Here is a 13,864-nt window from a genome sequence, read left to right as displayed (position 1 = left end):
TTTTAGTCTTGACAAAGCTAGACAGTATGCTAGTGAAACTAGTTGACGTCCTTGTACATATGTGTATTAAACCGATGGTCATATAATCAGAATAAAAAATGGTTCTTTTTTATGGGAAATAGTGCAGAACTGGGTTTTATTGGTGTTGAAATTTATGAGGTTATCCGAACCCCATTGTAGGATGGCTTTGAGATCAGAGTTGAGGGTGGTGGTTGTTGATATTCTGTAGGTTGAAGTAAGTTGTGTAGGGTAAGGCTTATCAAATGCAAGTGAGGAGTGTAGTGTGCTGTCGTCTGCAAAACTGTGTATTGGGTTGGAGGTCAATTGCAGTATGTCATTGATATATATGTCACCTGTATATGAGAGTATATACAGGTGACATAGGATAGGGGTCAGTTCTGGAGCACAAACTTTCAGAACAATTGGAGGAATGGCATCAGGGCCAGGAGACTTTTTTGTGTCTATTTGGACAGTATTTTTCTGATCTCATTCTGGCAAAAGGATATAGGGAGGAATTGTATGTTGGGTGTCTGGAATGGTTGCGGGACATTTATCGTCAGTTATGAATGCATTTGAAGCAAATTATGAGGCCAGAAGGTCGGCTTTTTCTGTGGGTGATGATACAGTAGAGCCATCTGGGTGTGATAGGGGTGGGAATAGTGTTGGACAGAAGTTACAGCCAATTGCTTTGGCAAGAGACCAAAAGGCTCAGCTGCCGTTTGGACAAGCTGCTAGTTTTCTGCTTTTTGCTCTTTCGAACTCTGTTTTGGAAGCGTTGATTGTTTTTTTTGCATCTATTACGGGCTTCAGTGTAAGCTTTGAAGGAGGATGGGGTTCTTGATTTCAGCCAGTTGTGGTATGTCTGGTGTTTTATCTCTTACAGCCTTGTCACATCTTTTGGAGAACCAGGGTTTCGTTAGGGAATGGCAGTTCAGAGTGCTGTGTGGAATGTATGTATTCATGCCAGTGAGGATTACTTTGGTAATAAGCTCAGTGCATATGTTTGGGTTGGAAGGCTGGAAGCAATAGTCCAACCATCTGAATGTGGAATAGAAGTTGCAGAGGCTGTCCCACTTGGCACTGTTATAGTGCCAAACTACTCTTGTATGGGAGTGTCTCTGTGTAAACGTTGGTGCATGGGGAGGAGATGAGCATTAGGTTGTGGTCAGAATTGCCCGGGGGGGGTCACTACTTTCACTGTGTATTTGGAGGGGTCATTGGTGAGGAACAGATCTAGGGAGTTTGGGGAGTGGTTTGGGTTATCTGGTATTCTGGTTTGCATCTGGACAAGTTGTGTAAGGCCGTTAATGATGGCAAATGTTTCGGCATCTCTGCCTGCAAGATCTGTACAACTGGAGGAGGAAAGCCAGCTAGTGTTGTGGACATTAAAATCTCCTAGGAGGATGATTTCGCTGTTGGGAAAGTGGAATTGGAGAAAGTTGATTTTTAGGGAGAGGAAATTAAAGAGCTCAGGGTGGTTGGTTGTGTTGGGGGAGCGATAGAGACAGCAGATGAATTGGACTGCGTGGGGAAGGGATATTTTCAACCAAAGGAGGTCAAAGTTGGTATAAAGAAATCTTTAATCTTTTTCGCTGAGAAGTTCCACAGTTGGGTACTGACATCAATATTTTGTTTCTTAACTTGAAGTTCCAAGGATACCCTAACAGGAAGGATCTTCCTTGGAAAATTGCATATGGTCGCCTTCCAGTCAATGCCATCAAATGGAGGTACTTAAACATCGGAGATCCAATATGTGACATCTGTTACAATTGGAAACAGTAGAACATGCATTCTACAGTATCCCTCTTGCTCTGCGTATTTAGAACAGATTATGTAATGTGTTAGGCATGCCACTATTTACAACAGACCATTTTATTTTTTTTACAATACCCACTACCTGTCAGCAATGGAAAGAGAATTTTGATTTTTATAATTAATGAATTAAAAAACCATTTATGGAAGGTTAGAAAGAAACACGGATTTGAAAACCAGCAATATGACATCCAAATGCTTTATTATATTGTATTGTGGAAATTTTATTGTTCAGTCACATGATTTTTGTATTTAGAAAGAAGCATTCTAGGAGATATCAAATTTATCACTAGATGGTGTAGACCAGCGCTTCCCAAACTGTGGGCCGTGGTCCCCTTGGGGGCCGTAGGTTTTGTTGAGAGGGCCGTGAAATAATGAAAACAAATTTAAAATGTTTTAAGACTAGGTAGATTTTTTTATTTTAAAAGAAACGTATTTAACTTTTATTATTTCTTTTTTGTTATTTTTTATATTTTAATAGAAAAATTCACATATTGGTGCTGGTTCACAAACTTTGCTTCCTGCGTATTTCGGCACTTAATGAATATTAGTAAATATTGCTTATTCATATGTTTCATTTCAAAGCAGTGGTTAATTGTATTTACTTCGAATGCTCTCCAGGGAAGCTCCAAATCTTCCTGTCCCTTTCATCACGTGTTCGTAATCAGGCACTATTGATATTGACTTTATATACATATCAAAACTCGTTTTATATTATCACTGTCATCCGAGCTAGCTTTCTGTTACCAATAAAAGTTTTGCATATACTTCACACATGAAAAAAAGCTTAAACAAGTTCATGTGGGGAGATAGTAACTCACTTGCAGTGGTAAACAACACCCGCTCCCTGACAGCCACTATACTCAGAGGCAATAAAAACAAGTACTTTTATTATGCCAGTGAATAAGGTATGAGGAGTCTGTGTAATATATTTCTCAACAAATAGTGCAATTAGAGACAACTGGGATAAAAACACCTAATTAATGAATCACATGTCCCCTCATATAGAAACTATGCTGTATTGACTTAAACAAAACCATATGTTGCATGGGCAAGCAGAGGATCTAACTAATAACTATTGTTACTTAATTAGATGTGTGTGAGTTCGATTTCCCAAGGCAACAATAAAATTCAACTGAACGTGTTAAAATTCGTAAAAGTGTTAAAACTAAGTAATATATATATATATATATATATATATATAATGTTATGGCAGTTTCACATATGGAATTCGGTTGAAGAGAGTTAGCATTTCAACTCAATTGTCAGCTATGAAGAGAAAAATGTTCTTGGTCAGGGGATTCCCTTATTCAGGTAATATTCACTAATTTCATGTTATCAGTCTGTGGTGTGCCAGTATCGGTAAGTGGTGATATTATTTGATCTATTCTACATTAAAAAAATTTAAACCTGAGATGGATAAGTGGTTGATAAAAAAAAATCCCCGCGAGCAATCAGAAGAAGCAGAAACAGAGTCAAAAAAAAGGACAGTATTTCATATTTTACCAGAACAGCCCGCATCGTCTTCAGAACAAAATGGTAAGAGGCAAAAAATGTAATATATGTATTTGATTTTTGCAATATTCGCTGTGTATGTTTTGTATTGAATATAAATACAATAAATATTATAATAATATATCTCTCTATTACGATTTTTTTTTCGACGGGGGCAGTGAAATATTTTAATTTTTGCAAAGGGGGCCCTGACATCCAAAAGTTTGGGAAGCACTGGTGTAGACCACCCACATTATGCAATATTCACCAGGGGAAGATAAAATTCTGTCTATTCTTGCTATGAAAGGTTTTTTTTAAATAGTTCCATCCTCTTAATTCAATGTGGTCTTATAGTCAATTGTAGGGATGACTGAAGAGCAATCCCAGGCAGAGAAGGTCAACGCAAAGCAGTTTAACCCAGATGGGGCTAATCACCTGGGTATCAGTCATCTTTGCGCTTTAGTTTCCATTGGTCTTTTGGTTGTTCATCTATAAGAGATTGGTGAAAAAGGAAAACCGATAGTCTTTGACTATATGATGATATAAAAGAGCTGAGGCTTTTTTTCTATCTCTCATGCTATCTATCTGTCTTTTTTTTCTACTAATACTCTCTTGCACCCCTATATTAACTACTCTAGGCCTATGATGAGCAACCCTTTACTTTTTCACCTCAATAAAGACAAAACCGGTCTGGGTAGTGACCCTTCCCATAATGCATAGCATTATACATACCCATAAGGATATGTGTTTTGCATTATGGGATACTAAGGCAAGTGATGCGAAGTTATAAGCTTCTATATATATAGGTGCAAACTTGTTTGCTTACACTTGAATAAAGGATTAAACCAAGTATATAATTGGTTTAATCCTTTTTTGGTTTAATCCTTTTTAATTTATAGTATAACCAAGTGGAAAAACTTCCAGCCACAGCATTAATCAGCACTATAACTAATAATCCTTCTAAGCTTCAAGTCATCTGCAAACAACTGAATATCTCTCTGTAATCCAGTGACATTATCATTGACATAAACATTGAATTTTGTAATAATCCAAATACTGAACCCATGGAATCCCATTTGTAACCTTTCTGCTATCCAATACTGTTTCCTCCCCTACCTACCCCATACACAACTCTCTAATATCTTTTAGAAAGCCAATCTGCTAAGTGTGTCCTTCCCCATTAAGATAATCTGATGAGCTATTTCAGCCACATTTGAAATATGCTGTAAACTTCAACACTTCGTCTTCATGTCCATCCAAAATCACTGCAAAATTCCTGTGTTCGTCAATTTCCTGCAGTACAGTTTCATCACAGAGCTTGTGATTTCCTCACCCCCAAAATGCATGACCACAATAAACTGGCATCCATTATTATTTGCCCATATTGCCAGTCTATTTAAATAACCCTGCAGGATTTTAATCATTTTTATTAACTATTACTCTACCAGTTTTGTGTCAGTGAACAACTGGAAATTCCCTCTTAAATCATTTTTTACATCACTGATGTATAAATTATGTAGGAGCAGCCAAAGTTTAGAACACTGTAGTACACCACTAGTCACCTGCCTTTTCCTCGGATTTAATTCCCTCATATATTACTCTTTGATATCTGTCCATCAGCACCTCTCATACCACGAGCTTTGCATCTATCCCTATTTGCACTAATTTATGTAGTACATATCCACATGGTATCCTGTAGAATGCCTTTACAAAGCCCAGTATCATCATCTAGCCATTTTTTTTTATTAAACTCAACTGTCATTTTGTTACAAAATGTGAGTAAATTAATAAGACAAGACTTATTCTTCACACAAATAGGCTTCCCTACATAGAATATCACATTCCCATCCAGCCATTACTGAATTACTCCTGCAATACTGACTGGCATATGATTTGATACTGCTGTCTTGGAGCCTCCATTATGCAATGGAACCATTTTGCCCTTTACCACTCCTTGGCACCTGACCAGTGCTATTTAAATTAAAAAGCTTGGTGAAAGGAGCTACCAATTCCCTTACACATTTTCATACTACATGGCTGATATCCCAGGGTAGTATTTATATTAAGGTTCAGCAATATCCTAAGAACCTTCAACACATCTACCTCTATTCTAACGTCAGTCACTGTTACACCTGGCACAGCAACATTTCTGCAGACATCACTTCATATCACAACAGCACATATATGTAAGAGATTACATAGAGAAGTCAGAAGAGCTATCATGCAGAACAAGAAAAATTTTATACTTAATAAATGTGAAGAGACAGAATTCCAGACGAAGAGACACAATTATAAAATAATGTTTTGTTTAGTTTGTGACCTGAACCACAAGTTTAAGTCCAAATTGACATCAAAAAACAGGAATGGAGCAGCACTTACAGAAAAACTGGAAATCAAAAACAGATGGAAAGAATACTGTAAAGAACTGTACAGCAGAGAGGATAAGGAAAATTTGAAGCAGCCCTCTCACCAGGAAAATTTCAATTTGGAACCTTCTCCACCTAGGTATGAGGTTGAAAGAGCAGTTAAACAGCTTAACAGCAATAAAGCCCCAGTACAGATGGAATTCCAGCAGAGTTAATTAATGACACATGGGATGGAGGGATAAGAGTGTTTCATAGATTGATTACAAGGATTTGATAGAAAGGGATCATGGCCTAGAGACTTGAAGATGTCAGTTTCATACCACTACAAAAGAAGGGAGATATGAAGAATTGCAAGAATTATAGAACTATTAGTCCTATTAGTATATATCTCTCTCATGCAAGAATGATTTTATTAAAGATCATTCTAAATAGGTTTCACAGTTTGATATGAACACAGATGGATAAGAAAATAACTATTTATTAACTTGGACATCCGCCTCAGCGAACACAAAATATATATCCGACACTTTCGCTATGGCAAGTCAGGTCTGGCAGACCATGCTTTGGATACCCCTGAACACAGGATCAATTGGAAAGAAACAAAAGTAATGCACATAAGCTTCTACAAGTCAGAGAGGTTGTTCCTGGAACCAACAGAAGCCTTAAAACATATTCCAAACCTTAACAAGTATGGCTGTATAAATCTACCAAAGATTTGGGAGACAGTCATCTTAAGACCAAATTAATATTTATTACTTTTATTTTATTTCATTTTTTCAAACTTTCTAAGCCTATCATTTGGACTACTATTTCAAAACTTTGAATTTTTTTTTTTTTTTTAACCTAGATGGCACCATATTAGGACTTTAGTCTTGTGTTGCACACTGCAATTACTTTTGCTAGCCCCACTGTTACCGAATTGCGGTTGTTTTGCATTTGTAACAAACTTTGTGTTGTGTGCTCTGAAGATGCTGGATATAATACCAGCAAAATATTAGCTTTTAAGTTAATAAATAGTTATTTTCTTATCCATCTGTGTTCATATCAAACCATGAAATCTATTACAAAAATGTCTGACGAACACATAAGCCTATCCATGCATTCTAAATAGGATTGAAGCCAAATTTGAGGCAGCAGGTTTTAGGAAAGATAAAGGTACCAAGATCAGATCCTTTGCCTTAGACATCACAGAAAAGTATAAAGAATTCAGAAACAGCACAAAGAAATGAAAACAATGGGTTTTCCTCAACACACCATCAGGTTGATACCTAACTTGTACAGTGAGCAAAAGCCACAGTAAGAACAAGTGTTAGATTAACTGATTGGATTCAGGTTGGAAAGGGAATTAGGCAAGGATGCCCACTTTCTACTCACCTGTTTAGTATCTATGATGAGGGCATCATGCACATAGCATGGACTATAGAGACTAGAACTTGGACAGGAATTAGGATAGGTGGTAGATTGTTCATAAATCTAAGGTACAGCAGTCTTTTGTAATGACAAGGAAGATCTAGGACAAATTCTTCACAAAATTAACGAGATCAGTAAGAACAGAGTACTTCAGCTCAATCCAAGCAAGGCAAAGATTATGGTTCTCAAAGGAAATACAAACAGTAACGCTCCTGAGAAACAAATGTACCTTAATGGAGAAAGAAATAAGGAAGTCAGCAAGTTCGAGTATCTGGAATCCATTATTAATGTGAAGAATTGCTGTTCAGAAGAAGATTAAGAATGGCCAAAACAACAGTCAGAGACTTGTCTAAAAACTGGAAGGATGGATCTATCTCCACAAGAACAAAAGTTGAGGATTTTGAATGGTGCTATTTCTCAACAGCAACTTATGGATGTGAGACCTGGAACCTGAAGAAATCTGATATGAAAAAGATAGCTGCTTTTGAGATGTTACAGAAAGCTGTTGAAGATATCATATACTGAAAGGCAGCTGAATGATGAGTGCTAGAAAGGATCAGTAGAACATTAAGGTCCCTTAAGGATATGAACAGAAGAAAGTTGAAATACTTTGGACACATTGAAAGGATGTAAGGAGGACTTCTCAAAACAGTAACAGAAGGTAAAGTTCCTGGAAAAAGAGGAAGGAGATATACCATCAATGTATGCCATCCACATGCCTCCTTTCCTACAGCAGCAACCGATTATATATTTTATACTTTTTTAGCATTTATCTTGCACCATATAGACTCAAATAACCTACTTCTGCCTTCCAATCCTCCTGTTGAACATCTAGTTAAGAGACTGGCAAGCAAGTGCTACCATATTGTGGACCCTAACCTAAAACAATATATTGTTGTCTGAAATATAGTAGGGGTTCTATGGTTGATTTTATTATTATTATTATCATCCAGGCCTCCATGAAGTCAAAAGACTGATCATGGGAGGTCGTTTTTAGGAAACAAAGTTTATCATACCACTCCTTGAACCCATTGACCGTATTTTCTTAAGTTTACAGGATGAAAAACCCGTTAGCCCATGCCAGAGATTGAATAACTCAAGAACTGGTCAAAGAAAGGCTTAGAAACAATTGGTTCTAGTCAGCGACTAAAATTGAACCCAGGTCTTTATTGTGGATGGCCTAGCACTGAAAAAGCAAATGCCACTTCCACTGAACTACACAGGCAGAACTCTATACAGCATTTTTTTCAATTTCAGCAATGTCTCTACACATAATTTGGAACTAATCATGGTGCCTCTCAAAGAAATTCACAAGCAATGTGCCATCTTTACCTCAAAACATGGATAACATGACAGAAGTGTCTTTTGAATTTTTTATTATGCAGTGAATTTAGATGATGCAATCTCCAATGACTGGCTCATTGTTTCATGATCACAATGGTGAACTCATTGTGACAATGTTTCTTCATCTGTGACTGTGCATAGTTTTGGAGAAGTTCTGTACAGATGACTTTCCAGGCTTTTTTGGGTTTGTCACTCAGTATTTCCAGAACCCACCATGCAACCTTGTAGCAAGGTAATTAATGCTGTTATCATCACCTTGATTTCAAAGTGATGAAAAGAAGAGGGGTGATATGATGAGCCTTACAAACTTCTGAAAGGATCATTACAAGATATCAGTGATGGAATTTTTCATTTTATGTAGGGTGGGGAAAGGACAAGAGATCATCTTTAGAAGTTGAGAATGAGTGCTATCAAGAAGTGGATGAGAGCTAGAGTTTTCTCCCATAGAGTGATGAGTGATTGCAATGAACTGCCATTGGATGTTGTGTGTGCAGGTAGTGAGAATGAATTCAAGAACAGGTATGATAGCTGGTGGGAGTAATATATGACTTCCTCAATGAATCTCCGACTCTCCGGAGGTCTCTCTTAATAATAATAATAATAATGCCATTACCACATGAAAACTTAAGGTTCCTTTGTAAGCAATGCAATACTCCTAACTAATAAATTTATTTATAAGTAACACACAACAATGTGCTGGGACTAATTTCATCAAGCAGATTATCATTGTATCATGACTTCTTTTCCTTACTGAAACTTAAATCATTGCATCATTTATCTGCAATATCAGGATCTCAATAGCCTCAATACAAAAACAATATACACACATACATAAACAGATCACTACATTCTCTCTACTTACAAGTCATTATACAGTATGGCAAGATGATTACTAGAGTTGCATAGGAAGGCACTATTCTTTCCTGGATGATCAACATCATGAATTATAGCTGCTACCAAACAAATAGTCTCATCCATTGGATCAAAAATAACCTATAATAAATAAATTACATAGATGAACCCTATAATTCCATTGTAGCCAAGGTAGTATTTAATGTGAGTTATATTTTCATACAGACTCACATTTATATACATATAAAATATTTCTATTACATTTAAATCCCATAATATAACTGTTATCTTCATCTGAATGAAAGTGAAATAAATTACTTTTTGTTCTTTAAAGATTCTAATGATCATTAGAATACACATAAATGGTGTGTGGGGGGGGGGGGGTGAGAGAGAGAGAGGAATTTACAAAAAAAAAAAGCTCGTATTAAACTATCTTGTAACTATGCATAAACATTTGAGATATTTTTAAGAAACAGATTAAAGCTAGTCAGGGGTTGTTATCAGGTTGACATGAAAGAGATTTTCACAGAATGAGAGAGTGGGGAAGAACAAGATGCCAATGCTGGAAACTGCATAAGGCAGTGAGCAGAGGAGTGAGGGAGTAGATTTTTTGCATGGAGAGTGGTTGGTGAGTGGAATGCATTGTCTGAGTGAGTTGTGTAAATGTATACACATTGAATCAGTTAAGGGCATGGTTGGATGAGCACTGTGTGCAATAGCGTGCACCTCCCATGATGAGTCTCTGACTCCATGGAGGTCAGATGTTAATAATGACAATAATGTTCTCATTTCAGTTTAATCTGCAAGAATTATTGTTGCTAACAACATACTCCGTGGAGTCAAAATTCATCATGGGGAGGTCCCACAATCATATAAAAGGATCATTAAATCTTGCCTTAAATACTACAACCCCCCCCCCCCCCAAAAAAATCCCTGGCTTAATCAATTTCCTGGAGTACAGTTTCCTCAATGTGTTACAGTTTGTAATCTTTGTATCCCAAAAAGCATAACTTTCCACCTTTCCACATTACATTAACATCCACTATGTTTTTCCCATAATATCAACCTATTTAAATCATCTTTCAAGTCTCTACATCACCTTGATTAGCTATTACCCTACCTAACTTTGCATCATCAGCAAACAACTAAATATCTCCCTTCAAATTATTTCCTATGTTGTTTAATTTACAAATTAAATAGCAGTAGTCAAAGCACAGAGTCCTGTGGCATACTATTACTCACCTGCCTTTGACTGGATTCTGCTCCTCCATATACTACTTTTTGGTTTTGATCCATCAGCCATCCTTTTATCCATATCACCAGTTTCATATCATTGCTATTTGTTGCAGTTTGCATAACAAAGTTTAATGTGGCATCTTGTCAAACACCTTTGCAATAATCCAGCAGTATCATCATGTGCCATTCCCTTTATCCAGCTGAGCCATCACTCTATTATAAAAAGTTAGTAGATTATTAGAGTTGATCTACTAATCTACAGATCTTTATGCTTTCATAAAGTATCATATTATCATCCACCTATTCCAGAATTATTTTTTTTGACCAACTTTATGAATACATTTCTAACTTCTCCTGAGATACTGATTGGTCAATAATTTTCTACCACAGTCTTAGATCCTCCTTTATGTGAATTATTCTGCCCTCCTTTCACTCTCTTGGTACTTTGTCAAGTTGAGACTTAAACAGCCTAGTGAAAGGCATCACCAACTCACATGCACATTATTTTAAAATGAGAGCTGATATCCCTTCCAATCACACAAATGTATTTGCATTCAATTTCTGCAATATTCTAAGTACCTCCAATTCATCAACCTCTGTTCCAACATCAATACCATAACAATATTTTCACTCGGATGATATATCCTTACAAAGTGATCATTCAGTAGCTCAACAATTTCTTCTGCCTCTGTCACCTCTCTACCATTTGCAATCATTAAAGTTATCCTTCCATACTCGTTCTTCCTCCTACTTGCCACATAATTATTATTATTATTATTATTATTATGTGACACCTCCAGGGAGTCCAAAGACTCATCGAGGGAGATTGTGCCAACAGCATCAAACAATTGACCCTCTTCCAACTACTAACCACACTCAAACTTGCTTAATGTTTTGCTGAGCCATTAGTAGCAGAGGCTCTACCAATCGACCAACATTTGTTGGCATATGAAAAAACTTTTGGGATTTCCTTTTACCTACTCTGCTGATTTCTTCTCATAATCTGATTTTGCCTTTCTTACCATGCTAGTTGCCTGACCCTTGTACTGTTCTTGAGTTAGCTGGTCACCTTTCTCTTCATATACCCTACACAACATTTTTATTTTTATTTTTTTATTTTATTTTATTTTTTTTTTGCAGTTCATGCTTAATGACACTACTCATCCATCTAACTCCTACCTGATTTACTCTCCTAACCTTGGGTATGCAGTGTGATATTTCTTCCTCCAGATACTCCTTGACTATCTCCCATGCACTGTGAACATCCTTCCCTTGCAGATCTTTATGCCATGGTGCTACTTCAAGCTGTCTCTTAAGTATATCATAATCACCTACCTTGTATTTCTGCATATACTGTCCAATCACAGATGCTAGAACCCTAGCTGGCAGATTGCCAACAAGAGTCAAATTATGTTGAACGGAAGAAAGGAATAACATGATGTACGAATTTGATACGAACACATGAAATCACATTCTATATATGTAAAATTTTCCAACTGTTGTATAAGCAAAATAGTTGCCACTTTAAAAACTAGAATTTTCATAAAAGAAAAGCTAATTTTTTGACGTATAATAATAAACACTCATCCCATGAAACATTGATTACCTTATTATCAGAATGGATTCGCCTTCTTCTGGCATGCGCAGAAGTGTCTCTTGCATCTGTCGTTGGATAGTACCATGTCTTAATTGGAATTTCCACCTGTTTTGCTACCTCCCAAGTCAAGACCAGATTCATCCTATAACCAGATAAGTTATAGGATGAATCCTATAACTTATCCTATAACTCTCAGTAAGCGTACATCCATTTCCTTCCTGACGTGTGGTCTTTCCTCCTTCCAATCTATTTCTCCAAAGCTGAAGTCCCCAATAACAATTACTCAACTTGCACTCATTGTACTAATTGGCTGATGCATGTCTTCCACATCATTTTTGTATTTATCATCATCATCATCATCAAATTCCTACCATGTACCCTCAAGGGGTGTACAGGATATGACAGTACTACATGAAAAAATTACGTCATTACTAACTTCCTATCTACAATTTTCCTCCAAATCAGTCTGTTACTTGTCAAGACTCCAACATTATCAGATCTTATATTTCTATCGTCTAAGGCACTTTGCACAGTATCAATCCACCTATATCTTGGTCTTCCTCTGGGTCGTTTTCCTGCCAACCTGGCAGAGAACACTTGTTTTGCTAATCTTTCCTCTCCCATTCTATTTAAGTGACCATACCACCTGAGATTAGCTCTGCTAACACATTCCTGGATGCTGACAATGTCAAGTTCTTTCCTAATATCCTCATTTTTAATATGATATTGCCATTGATGCCATCTGTTCACGCCTCTAATCTTTCTCAGGACTCTCATATCTGCGGTCTCTAGTCTTTGGTCAAGTGTTTTACTTCTGACCCAGCTCTCAGATCCATAAGTTAAAACTGGTTTGAACACTGTCTTGTATACAGCTAATTTAGTGTTCCGACTAATTTCTTTTTTATTCCATATGAATTTATTCAATTGACTTCCCACCATACCAGCTTTGCTGATTCTGTTGTCTATTTCTATATTTAATTTACCATCTTCAGTAAAAATCGTGCCTAAGTAGCTGAAATGTTTTACTTGTTCCACAGGTTCTCCATTCACAACACAGTTGACATTTTCAATGATTCTGCCTATTTTCATTGTCTTTGTCTTTTTATTGCTGACCTTCATACCATATCTATTACAACAGCTATTCAATTTAGTCAGAGAATCTTGCAGACTTGTAGCGGATTTATTTAGAAGTATAACATCATCCGCATAAAGCAAAGAGCTGACATTAACATCTCCAATTTTGATATCAGGTTTAATACCACATTCCTTCATAATGTGATCCATATAGATAATGAATAACAGAGGGGATAATGTACATCCTTGTCTCACACCAGATTTAACATTAAACCATCTTCCTGTACTTCCTTCAATTCTAACTGCTGACTTACAACTCAAATAAAGACTAAGTATTGCTTGATATAATGCCCCATTGACACCATATAACTGCAGCGTATTGAATAGCTTCTCTCTTGGCACCTAGTCATATGCCTTTTCCAAATCGACAAAACTTAAATACAGATCTTTGTTATATTCCCATGCTTTCTCGACTATTTGTCGTCAAGTGAAGATCTGATCCTGACAGCCTCTATTTGGCCTGAATCCAGCTTGTTCTTCACCAAGCTTTTCTTCCACAATTCTTCTCAACCGTTTCTCAAGTATACTTGCATAGATCTTGCCAGGAACACTCAGTAGGGAAATACCTCTGTAATTCTCACATTCAGTTTTATTTCCCTTTTTATATATGGGTACTATG

The 13,864-nt window shown here is 36.7% G+C and overlaps 1 protein-coding gene across 2 annotated transcripts in view; it reads right to left on the bottom strand.

Annotated features, from left to right (window-relative positions):
* Positions 1-13,864, bottom strand: part of Pde8 (phosphodiesterase 8) — a 464,293-nt gene that overhangs the window by 58,773 nt on the left and 391,656 nt on the right. For both annotated transcript variants that reach the window (XM_090406572.1, XM_090406573.1), the window contains exon 16: positions 9,289-9,419. In XM_090406572.1, coding sequence (XP_090262698.1) covers positions 9,289-9,419 — 131 coding nt within the window. The remainder of the gene's footprint in view (positions 1-9,288; positions 9,420-13,864) is intronic.

The sequence above is a fragment of the Typopeltis vanoorti genome, chromosome 16 (assembly GCF_054136105.1).
Source record: "Typopeltis vanoorti isolate ZY-2024b chromosome 16, IOZ_Tvanoo_1.0, whole genome shotgun sequence".
In the NCBI taxonomy this organism is placed as follows: domain Eukaryota; kingdom Metazoa; phylum Arthropoda; class Arachnida; order Uropygi; family Thelyphonidae; genus Typopeltis; species Typopeltis vanoorti.
This window is presented reverse-complemented; position numbering and strand designations above follow the sequence as displayed.